Raw genomic sequence first — 12,588 nt, forward strand, 5'->3', positions numbered from 1 at the left:
CAGCATGCTGTCACCTCTCAGGGCTGCCATGTGGTGAGCTTCAACCAGAGCCACGGCAGGCTGACTGGATGGATGGAAGGAGAGGTGCTTCTACAGCATCTGTTGCTTGTGGCCAGGCATTTGTTTCAGAGAACAAAACAGTTCTCTGCTATAACCTTAGCATGCACAACAGGGCTTGACACCCAGTAGGTAGTCAATATTTCTTGAGTGAATAAATAAATGCCACCTAAAGGGAGAAGGGGGAAGAAGGAATCAGCTGGCATGAAGATGTTTGAACAAAGTGGCGGAGAGGGTAAGTAGGAGGAGACCCACAGCTTGGGGTAGGGGCTCCAGGAAGCCAACGAAGGATGCTGGAGAAGGAGCTGGCTTCAAAGCAGTTAGACATTTGCCCACAAGAATGACCTGGTAGAATCACCATATGACCTGGTAATTACCCTTCTAGGTATTTCCCTAAGAGAAATAAAAACCTATGTCGTGCAAAAACTCGTACGCAAATATTCATAGCAGCATTATTTGTAATAGCCAAAATGTTGAAATAACCCATATGTCCATCAACTGATTAATAAGAAAATTAAACTGTGGTATACCCATACAATGGAATAATATTGGGTTGGTGCAAAAGTAATGGCAAAAACCGCAATGACTTTTGCGCCAACCCAATATTATTCAGCAATAAAAAGTAATGAAGTATTGAGCCATACAACAAAATACACGAACCCAAAGAACATTATGCAAGTGAAAGAAGCCAGTTACAAAAGGCCACATATTGCTGGGTGCGCTGGCTCATGCCTGTAATCCCAGCACTTTCCCTGGGAGGCCAAGGCGGGCGGATCACCTGAGGTCAGGAGTTCGAGACCAGCCTGGCCAACATGGTGAAACCCCGTCTCTACTGATAATACAAAAATTAGCCTGGCATGGTCGCATGCACCTGTAATCCCAGCTATTCGGTAGGCTGAGGCAGGAGAATCACTTGAACCTGGGAGGCAGAGGTTGCAGTGAGCTGAGATCACACCACTGCACTCCAGCCTGGGTGATGGAGTGAGACTCCATCTCAAAAAAAAATTTTAAAAGGCCACATATTGCATGATTCTATTCATATGAAATGCCCAGAATAAGGAAATCTATAGAGATAGAAAGTAGATTAGTGGTTGCTAGGGTTGGGGGCGAGAGTTAGAGGAAAATTGAGAGTAACTGCTAAGGATTGAAGAGGTTTTTCTTTGGGGGGGAAGAAAATGTTATAAAATTGATTATGATGATGGTTGCACAACTCTATGAATATACTAAAAATCACTGAATTGTACACTTTAACTGGGTGCATTGTAAGGTATGTGAATTATATCACAAACTGTTTAAAGAAAAAAAAAAAAGAATTATCTGGGGACGTGAGCCCAGAGGGCAGGGAGCCTAGCCCATAGTCACAGCATGTGCCCTGGAGTCAGGTGGGGCTGAGCCCCAAGGACGTCTTCTCAGTCACTCTTCCACCTGTGAAGCCAGGAAAAGGACCCTACCAGTGGGTCCTGAGAGCCTTGGCTTCAGAGGAGCCCCTCCCATGGTCCTCAAGGCCAGTCAGGGAATGCAGCTCCGGGGTTCTAGAAGTGAGAAGGGCTGTGGCACTTCTTTATTTCTATCCCTGCAAGAGCTGGGGGGGCTCTCAGTGGGTCGATGTTTGGGGTGGGTGTGAGAGGAGAACATGGCACGAGGCAAGGAAGTATAAAGTAAGATCAGTAATTCCATGTTTTTTGAGCACTTACTATGCATCTGGCACAGTGTTAAATGTGAAGCAATTGGAGTGCAAAGAAGCATAAGAGCTTCTCTGTCCTGGAAAACTTGCCAAGGCTGCCTGGAGACAGATGTATAAAAGATCCATGAGATGTGGTGCTAAAGCAGTGTGTGTGCTAGGACGGTGGCCCACAAAGAAGACACGGGGAGGGATGTGTTTCTATTCTTGCAAGCAGCTTTGTGCCATCTGCATGGCACCATTGCTGTGAGCATGGGTCTTCCCTGAGTGCCTTTCCTGAGGGAGGCCTGAGATGGGGGAGGTGCTTGAATGATGGAACTTGGGTGTTCTGTTCTAGGTTTTGGATTCCTGGAAGCCCATAGTTCCAGTCCTGAACAAACGGACCATGAAGAGAACTGCCCCGCAGACATAAAGGTGATGAGGCTTGCGGGCCAGCCCACCAATGTCTGTGGAGCTGCTAACAGAGCCCAGCCATTGCACAGTACTTCTGTGTCTCATCTTAAGGCTGTAATATTTAAAGTACAGACAAGTACAGTTAGTTAATGATGGGGATACATTCTGAGAAATGCAATACTAGGCAATTTCATCATTGTGCGAACATCATAGAGTGTGCTTACACAAACCTCGGTGGTATAGCCTATTACACACCTGGGCTGTATGGTATAGTTTATTGCTCCTAGGCTACAAACCTGTACAGCATGTTACTGTACTGAATACTGTAGGCAATTGTAACTCGATGGTATGTATTTGTATATGTAAACATAGAAAAGGTACATTAAAAAATACTGCATAAGGCCAGGCACGATGGCTCATGCCTGTAATCCCAGCACTTTGGGAGGCCAAGGCGGGTGGATCATGAGGTCAGGAGTTTGAGACCAGCCTGGCCAACATAGTGAAGTCCCCTCTTTACTAAAAATACAAAAAACTAGCTGGGCGTGGTGGCGGGTGCCTGTAATCCCAGCTACTTGGGAGGCTGAGGCAGGAGAATAGCTTGAACCCGGGGGGCAGAGGTTGCTGTGAGCCGAGATCGCGCCACTGCACTCCAGTCCAGGTGACAGTGCGAGATTCCATCAAAAAAAAAAAAACAACAAAAAACTGCATAAATGATTTTTTTAAATGGTACGCCTCTATAGGACACTTACCATGAATGGAGCTTGCAGGACTGGAAGTTGCTGTAGGTTGAGTGAGTGAGTGGTGAGTGAATGTGAAGGCCTAGGACATTACTGTACACTACTGTAGAGTTTGTAAACTTTGTCCACTCCATTTATTTTTCAAATTTTCTTTCTTCAATAATAAATTAACCTTATCTTACTGTAACATTTTTACAAACTTTTATATTTTTAGAACTTTTGACTCTGTTGTAATAACAGCTTAAAAGACATTGCACAGCTGTACAAAAAATATTTTCTCTCTTTATAGCCTTAATCTATACTATTTTTCTATTTTTTTTAACTTGTAAACCTTTTTTGTTAAAAATGAAGACACAAACACACACATTAGTCTAGACTTGCACAGGGTCAGGATCATCAATGTCATTGTCTTCCACCTCCACATCTTGTCTTCAGGGGCAATAACACACATGGAGCTGTCATCTTCTATGGTAACAATGCCTTCTTCTGGATACCTCCTAAGGACCTGTCAGAGGCTGTTCTACAATTAGCTTTTTTTTTTTTTGTGATGGAGTCTCACTCTGTCACCCAGGCTAGAGTGCAATGGTGCGATCTCAGCTCACTGCAACTCTGCCTCCCGAGTTCAAAAGATTCTCCTGCCTCAGCCTCCCAAGTAGCTGGGACTACAGGTGCTCACCACCATGCCCAGCTAACTGTTGTATTTTTAGTAGAGATGGGGTTTCACCATGTTGGCCAGGCTGGTCTCGAACTCCTGATCTTGTGATCCACCCGCCTCGGCCTCCCAAAGTGCTGGAATTACAGGCGTGAGCCACGGTGCCCGGCCAGCTTTATTTTTTTTTAATAAGTAGGAATATATTCTAAAATGACAGCATACATTTATTATCATTATAAGTATTATGTACTGTACATAACTGTATGTGCTAGACTTTTGCATGACTAGCAGTGCAGTAGGTTTGTTCCACCAGTATCTCCCCAAACACATGAGTAACGTGTTGCACTATGATGTTACAACAGCTACAACGTCACTAGTCGATAGTAATGTTTCAGCTCCATTATCATCTGTGGGACCACCATTGTGTACGAAGCCCATGGTTGATGGAAATGTTGTCGTTATGTGGTGCATGACTATATGTTATAGATTACGTAAGGGTAATTGAGTTCCAAGTTCCAAGTCAAAAAATGTTTGGAACACAACTCCTTTGCTAGCAAATTAGACACTTACAGTAGTTAGTTCCCAGGGAAGTCCCCTGAAATACTTTAAGGGCCTGAATCACTGCTGAGCCAGACAGCGTGTAGGAGAAGGCTCCTGGGTCTCATGTGAAGCTGGAGGGGTGCCTACCCTAGAGATTCCGACCCTGCCTGAGGGACCCATTCATCTCACCTGGCTGAGACCTTAGTGGATCCAGGACAGCTCAGCATGCTGGCAGTCAGGGACAGGAGAGCCAGGGACCGCAAGGTCCCATTCAGCCTTGGTGCGATTCAGGCCCAGCTGGGTGTCTGGTGCTAGGACTAGGTGCTTTCGGAGGGAGATGGGAATTGACACATGGGCAGCAGCCCGTGGCAATGGCAGAAACAACCTTGGGGCTGGAAACAGAAGCTGTAATTACAGGAGAAAACACCCACAATGAATTCCAAAAGATGACCCTTTTGCTCCCTAGAACCAGGGAGGGGAAGGAAGGGGAGGCATGCTATCCTGGTAAAAACAGGGCAACATGAAAAATGCTGTGCAGTCAGGCTGAAAATTAAACAGATGTGAGTTTCTTTAATGCAAAAGTTTAATTATTCTGACGTTTTCCGTAACTTAATCTGAGCCATCGCTTCAGCTTTAATTATGCATAATGAAATGGATTATTTACAGTAACTCACATGACAGGAAAAACTGAGAGGCGAGAATTGGTAGCTTGGCAACTGTTGTTTATTTCTCTTTTTATTTGGCCAGTATATATTGAGTACCTACTATGTTTCAGCCCTTGCCAGGGTCCTGTTAGGAAAAAATAGTGTGGCACATGCCTGTAATATCAACGCTTGGGGAGGCCGAGGTGGGAGAATCGCTTGAGCCCAGAAGTTTGAGACCAGTTTGAGCAACATAGGGAGACCTCCTCTCTAAAAAAAAATTTTTTTAATTAGCCTGGTGTGGTGGTACACACCTGTGGTCCCAGCTACTCCAGAGGCTGAGGTGAGCGGATTGCTTGAGCCCAGGAGATTGAGGCTGTAATAAGCTATTATCGCGCTGCTACACTCCAGCCCGGGAGACAGAGTGACAGTGAGATCCTGTCTCCAAAAGAAAAAAAAAAGTATTTTTAAAACACATAGTATGGGCCAGTTTCTTTCACTTCTTTCTCTTGTGTATTGCTTGCGATGATACTGTGTAGCAGGTATTATTTTCCCTGATTTACAGAAGTGAGTGGAACTGAGATTCTGAAAGGTTAGGTAAATTGCCTAAAGTGACACAGCAAAACTCCCTTTTTGTTGTTGTTGTTGTTGTTACCATCTATGTGCTTCAAACAGAGACCTATAGACTAACTTTCCTAATGTTACTACCTTTCCTTCATGCTTTATACAAGAAAAGTCAACTTTTCTTAAGGGAAATATTGTTGTTATTTTGAACAGGAAAGTAAATGACTAAAATTGTACTTTGGGGAAATTAACCTAAGTTTCTGTAGGATGTGCTGTGGGCCAGAGCCCAGGCCAGAGGCAAGGACCTTAAGCCAGGGCAGTAGCAACAAGCATGGGAAGGGGCCTGGCAGGAGGCCCTGGAGGCTGGAAAGGGCTTGTCAAATGTTTGGATGTGGTGGAAGGGAAGGGCAGCCTTGCCACCCTGGGTTTGGGACGCAGGGGACACAGGGGACACTGGCAGGTGGCGCGGCCTGGGTCAAACCCCTCACTCTCTGAGCCTTTTTTGCTTGGCACCCTTGCAAATGAATGCCTTCCTTTCTATTGCTGCAAAAACCTCGATGTGGATATCTGGTTTTACTGCACCGGGTGAGCGGACCCCAGTTGGGTTCCATAACACTGTCTCCCTCTATCCCTCGTTGGTGACCTCCGTGTAGCAGGTGCCAAAAGCTGGTTCACCTGTGGGGCATGTGTGTAGTTTTCAGAGTGCCTGTGGAGTCTCATCCAGAATGGGAGGCTGTGACTCAACTCCCCACCTTCTTCACTGCATTCCTGCCCCCAGCCTTGGGCTGCTGGGCTCTCCTCCCCTAGCTGGCAGAGGAACAGGAGAGATGGTCCAAGCCCAGCTGCCTTCCCCTGTGCCCACTACTTCTCTTACTGCACCATGTCAAGGGGACAGGCCACTCCTCGGCCATTCTCTCTCTGCTCTGCTGTTACTCCTTCTCAATGGAGACTAGACCCCAGCCCGCGTTTGTTCACATGCCATATCTTGTGCCCTGGCACAGGGCTGTGTGGAACAGAAAGGCATTGTGAAGGGCAACAGCTGCATCACTCCACAGTGGGCAGAAGCCTCACAACTCCAGTAATCTTCCTTCACAGCCTTCGAGGGCTGGAGGGGCGGTGGTGGGGGGTGGAGTCAGAGGGCAGTCTTCCACCTCAAGTCAGCCTTGAGGAGGGGTCTGCTCCCAGCTCTCAGATCTTGTCTTTAGAATGAGTGCCAGTTAATTCCCAAGTCTGAATCCTACTCATTGATTCAGGACAGCAGAAAAACTCCCACTTCCCGCCCCTGTTTCTGGGAATGACCACAAGCCTGGCTGCAGGGCGACTGAGACCATCGTGGGCAGACTATGCACATCCAGCTCTTACTGTGGTCTCCTTGTCTCGGTTTTCTCTTTTGACTTCTCTTTTGGAGCTCTCGGTTGAGACACTTGGTGAGTGTGGACTTTTAAGGTAAACTCTGAGCTGACCAGTACTGGCTGGTTGGTCTCTTGGGTGCTATGCAGTCACAGAAGCAGGTAATCAAAGAACAAACAGTCCTGTGGTGTTTGGAGTCTCCCTTGGCTACCGCCAAAGCCTCTGTTTGATTTCTTGCATGGCAACAAAACCAGGAGGGGAAGCTGAGTGGTGTCTGGAATAAACTTTGGGTGTGAGACGGGATTCAGGCTGTGGCTAACGTGCTGGAAGCACACACAGTTGTGACCATCAGGTATGCAAGAAGCAATCATTCTCCTGGCTCTCCTGGGTGCCATGTCAGGTAGGAACTCAATTTTGCTTTGGAAACTTGCTTGCCTACTTGGTCTGCATAATACCATTGAATGACAATGTCCCTCAAAAAGGAAATTGCCCCTGGGAGGCTTGTTCAATTGAGGGCTTAGCTGCAATAATGAGTGAGGTGATGCAGCTCCAGGGAGCCCTGGGGGAATGGGTAGGAGCCCTGGAGAAGAGAGATGCTTAAAGAGCCTAATCTAATCTATGTTGGTGTAGACTTCACTTTCCCTCTTGGGTTAACTGGCCTGCATTTGGTAGTCCTCCTGAGATTTAAGGCTGGGAAAATAGTGTTCATAGCATAGCTTTGTGTGTATGTCAAGTGAGTCTTTGTGGAGATTCTGGCCCTTTTCTGGAGTCTCATAGGGCAACTTGAGGTTGACAAGTGAGCCTATGAGGATGACTGATTACTGAGGGGGTGTCTTCCTCTTGAGCAAAGAAAACACCTTCTGATAGAAGGGCCAAAGACTCAATCTAGTGATCATTTTACTCTCTCTTCCTCATTCAAGGGCATCAAGAATCTTAGATGATCTTTTTAATGTCAACTTGGATTATTGAAATTGAGCTTTTAAAATTGAATTTTATTTCTGAATAGGTAGTATATGCATAATGTATAGAATTTAATTATGTTAAATTTGCAATTAATTTAGGGATAATTTACATCTTTGATGAGTTATGTAGTAAAATACTTAGAAGAGTGTCTGAGTACATAGTAAATGCTTAGTAAGTGTTAGTGAGTATTATTTATGATCTTGAGTCTTCCTAATCCAAGAACAGGGTTCTAGATACTTGTCTGACTCTTCATTTGTTTTTCTTAGGAGTATTTTGAGGTTTCCTTCATATAGATTTGGTATATTCTGATTATGGTTATTTCTAGTTCTTTTACTTTTTCTTTTTTTACATTTGTAAATGGAATCTCTTCTTCCCTACATCTTTCAACTGATTATTGTATGATGTATGGAAATCTATTAACAAATTGTCTTATTATTTGGCATGGTTTTTCAGGTGATTCTCATGAATTTTCCACATTGGAAAAAATGAACATTTATATTCTTCTCCTCCTATGTCTATAGCTCCTATTTTTTTCTTATCTAACTGCCAGGCCTGGACATTCTGACCATTATTAAACAATGACAAGAGTGTAAATTCCTGTCTTGTTTCCCATTAAGCATGATGTTAACTTTTGGTGTGAGAGAGAAATGTTTTGTATGTTAAGGAGGTAGCTTTTATTCTTATTAATATAAGAAAATTACAGTATTTATTTCTAAATAAAAATATAATAAATAAAACTAAATGTAAGAATATTTGAGTACTTATTTCTAAATAAAAATGGATTTTTAAATCAAACACTTTTTCAAGATCTATGAAAATGACCATTTAATTTTCCTCTTCGATCTGCTAATAAGATAAATAACTGGGTTTCCTAATATTGAGTCCTCTTCTATCTTGGGCTTTTCAACTCACCAGAGGGCAGGATGACCTGTGAATGTGAAGTGGGCCATGAGCAGTTCAGACTGTCACTTGAAGTAAACATTTCAGATTTCCCCCAGAAATATGGGCTTTTAGGGCCATAATCATTTGAGTCGAGGTGACTTTTATTGTCACTGGGGAAAGAGTGAGGTTAGGAAGAACTCAATTTCTTATACTGAACACTATCATTTGGAACTTTATCAGAAGTGTGAAAGGGATAGATCACAAAGGTTTGCAAGAAATACTTGAGATTTCTTATTTAAAACACACAATAGAATCCCTTAGGTCAAATCTTATTTTTGGAAGGGCTGCTGTGACACAAACTGTTTCTTTTGTGAGTCTGAGAACCTGGTCATTACCCTCACACTCCAACACCTGGGCTGCAGAGGATTCTAGCGGGGCAGCCACGTCAGCACCCCTTCAGGCTGTTGGAAGCAGGCATCACTATAATAATCTCAAATAAAGTAACATACAGTAAAAAATTAGCAGAGCATGAAGGCGGGTGCCTATAATCCTAGCTACTCAGGAGGCTGAGGCAGGAGAATTGCTTGAACCCAGGAGGCGGAGGTTGCAGTGAGCTGAGATTGTGCCATTGCACTTCAGCCTGGGTGACAGAGCGAGTCTCCGTCTCAAAATAAATAAATAAATAAAGTAACATAGAGTATCCTCTTTCCTTTCATGTGTTCTAACTCCTATGCTTCCTTCAAGGCCCAACTCAAGCCCCACCCCTCCCACAGAGTCTTCCTGGATTGATCTAGCTCCTGGGGAGTGCTCCTGCTGTTGCACCCTGGAGCTTCTCTTGCCTGCACATGGACTGCCTGCCAAGAGTTCAGTCCAGCACCTAATGTAGATTCAGTGCTCAGCCAAAAGTAGCATTAGCTATCATACTGTAATTCATCTGTTATATGGCCATTTCTGCCTCCTCAACTAGAATGTCAGCCCTGCAATAACAGATTCATATATCTTATTGCTCATTGTCCCTGTGTGCCACATATATGGAGGGTATCCAATACATATTTGCTGTTTTTATTTTTATACTTTTTGAGTCTGGTATGGTTTTTTCCCCACATTTACTGATACACCCCAAATGTAGAGTTTTAGATCTTCTTTCTGCTTGATATTGACATTTAAATTCACTCTGTCCTTTCCACCTCCTGTGAAGATGAGTTTCCCTTTGTGAAGCTATAGTGCCTATTCCACCAGCAGCTTACAAAGGGAGGCTCTACAAGAATACAAACTAGACAAAACTCTCAACTGCCCCAGTGGAAAGAGTTGAGACAAAGCAGTCCCAAAGGATCACGTGTGAGTCCCAGAAGATGAAGGACCTAGAGAAGGACCCTTGGTATTTTTAAATTCACTGCACACGGAAGCTGTCTATGTTTTGAAGAAGCATCCAAGGAATCAGCTTTTGTATTACCCACCTGGAAATGAAAAATGCCAGGGTATTTAATGAAAGAAGGGATCCTTGGGAGCTAGAAGATTTGCATGGACATGAAAAGGTACCAAACCCATCGAACTGAGCTTGTCCACAAGCTCTGGGCAAGAGGCAATCACAGCTTTATTCAGCCTATCATCTGTGCCTGGTTCTCTGCTAGCCAGTGTTGGGAAATCAAACAAAGGCCCAAGACTGAGTTTCTTATTCTCCTTGGGAATTAAAGTGTAAATGCTTCTTAATGCTCTCATCATATGAAAAGGCTGGAAGATGCAATCCATTTCTAGAAAGTCTGTCAGCCAATTAACCCTATATATAGGGCCCAAAGAATGTTGCAAGAGGTTTCTACTTTTTCCATCATGTCACTTTCCTGTTCAGAGTCACCTCAGAAGAACAAAAGACAGTCCCTTCTCTTGGCTCTTCCTTGCCCATGGCAACTTCACCCCCAGCCCAAGCAGTCAGGCAGTCACTGGAATCCATCCACTTTCGCCTCCGTGTAGTTGGAAGAGATTTGAAAGAAACAAGCCTTTCTCAGGCCCACCCCATAGTGATGCTCTAAGATAAACACATCTGTTTCTTGCCAATTATGACCTAGCTGGTGCAAAATTCATCGCGATTTTTGCCATTGAAAGTAATGGTAAAAACCACAGTTCTTTTTTTTTTATTATTATACTTTAAGTTCTAGGGTACATGTGCACAACGTGCAGGTTTGTTACATATGTATACATGCGCCATGTTGGTGTGCTGCACTCATTAACTCGTCATTTACATTAGGTATATCTCCTAATGCTATCCCTCCCCCTTCTCTCCACCCCACGACAGGCCCCGGTGTGTGATGGTCCCCTTCCTGTGTCCAAGTGTTCTCATTGTTCAATTCCCACCTATGAGTGAGAACATGTGGTGTTTGATTTTTTTGTCCTTGCGATAGTTTGCTGAGAATGACGGTTTCCTGCTTCATCCATGTCCCTGCAAAGGACATGCATTCATCCTTTTTTATGGCTGCATAGTATTCCATGGTGTATATGTGCCACATTTTCTTAATCCAGTCTATCACTGATGGACATTTGGGTTGGTTCCAAGTCTTTGCTCTTGTGAATAGTGCTGCAATAAACATACGTGTGCATGTGTCTTTGTAGCAGCATGATTTACAATCCTTTGGGTATATACCCAGTAATGGGATGGCTGGGTCAAATGGTATTTCTAGTTCTAGATCCCTGAGGAATCACCACACTGTCTTCCACAATGGTTGAATCAGTTTACAGTCCCACTAACAGTGTAAAAGTGTTCCTATTTCTCCACATCCTCTCCAGCACCTGTTGTTTCCTGACTTTTTAATGATTGCCATTCTAGCTGGTGTGAGATGGTATCTCATTGTGGTTTTGATTTGCATTTCTCTGATGGCCAGTGATGATGAACATTTTTTCATGTGTCTGTTGGCTGCATAAATGTCTTCTTTTGAGAAGTGTGTGTTCATATCCTTTGCCCACTTTTTGATGGGGCTGTTTTTTTCTCGTACCTTTGTTTGAGTTCTTTGTAGATTCTGGATATTAGCCCTTTGTCAGGTGAGTAGATTGCAAAAATTTTCTCCCATTCTATAGGTTGCCTGTTCACTCTGATGGTAGTTTCTTTTGCTGTGCAGAAGCTCTTTAGTTTAATTAGATCCCATTTGTCAATTTTGGCTTTTGTTGCCATTGCTTTTGGTGTTTTAGACATGAAATCCTTGCCCATGCCTATGTCCTGAATGGTATTGCCTAGGTTTTCTTTTAGGGAAAAACCACAATTACTTTTACACCAACCTAATATACAGAATCACTAGTTGAATCACCGTTTTTTCTATGTCCTATAAAGGGCTCTTTTCTGTTAATCTTGCTTGGCCTGGATTGTTCCTTGTTCCTCCCAAAAAAAGGGGGTGGGTGAACATCCCATTCAGGAAGAGGTATATATTGTGGAAATTAAATAAATGGGAAAAAGTTGCATATGTTGAAACAACATTTGACAATGCTTTATAGTTTACTGAGCATATGCATTTTGTTTTCTTTCTTTCTTTTTTTTTTTTTTTTTTTGAGTTGGAGTCTTGCTTTGTTGCCCAGGCTGGAGTGCAGTGGCATGATCTGGGCTCACTACAATCTCCACCTCCCGGTTCAAGTGATTCTCCTGCCTCAGCCTCCCAAGTAGCTGGGATTACAGGCAGCTGCCACCACACACTGCTAATTTTTGTATTTTTAGTAGAGGTAGGGTTTCACCATGTTGGCCAGGCTAGTCTCAAACTCCTGACCTCAGGTGATCCACCCGGTTCGGCCTCCCAAAGTGCTGGGATTACAGGTGTGAGCCACTGTGCCCGACCGAGCATATGCATTTTCTTATGTGGTTGCTGTGAGAATAAGTTTCCATAGGCCTGATATTAGCCTGAATTTTTCTGCTGAAGTTCTTGCACCACACTGACCCCTGGTCAAGGCATGAAGCATGCTGATGAATAGTGTTGCTTTGGCTGGGCACGGTGGCTCATGCCTGTAATCCCAGCACTTTGGGAGGCCGAGACGGGCGGATCACAAGGTCGGGAGATCGAGACCATCATGGCTAACACGGTGAAACCCCGTCTCCACTAAAAATGCAAAAAATTAGCCGGGTGTGGTGGTGGGCGCCTGTGGTCCCAGCTACTC

The 12,588-nt window shown here is 44.0% G+C and overlaps 1 protein-coding gene across 1 annotated transcript in view; it reads left to right on the top strand.

Annotated features, from left to right (window-relative positions):
* The first annotated feature begins 6,914 nt into the window (after nucleotides 1-6,914).
* The window catches only part of CDHR3 (cadherin related family member 3), a 72,587-nt gene continuing 66,913 nt past the window's right edge, over nucleotides 6,915-12,588 (top strand). Inside the window, exon 1 of the mRNA XM_054495490.1 lies at nucleotides 6,915-7,015. Within this exon, the coding sequence (XP_054351465.1) occupies nucleotides 6,970-7,015 (46 nt within the window). The 5' untranslated portion in view covers nucleotides 6,915-6,969. The remainder of the gene's footprint in view (nucleotides 7,016-12,588) is intronic.

This window comes from Pongo pygmaeus, chromosome 6, assembly GCF_028885625.2.
Source record: "Pongo pygmaeus isolate AG05252 chromosome 6, NHGRI_mPonPyg2-v2.0_pri, whole genome shotgun sequence".
Classification (NCBI taxonomy): Eukaryota; Metazoa; Chordata; class Mammalia; order Primates; family Hominidae; genus Pongo; species Pongo pygmaeus.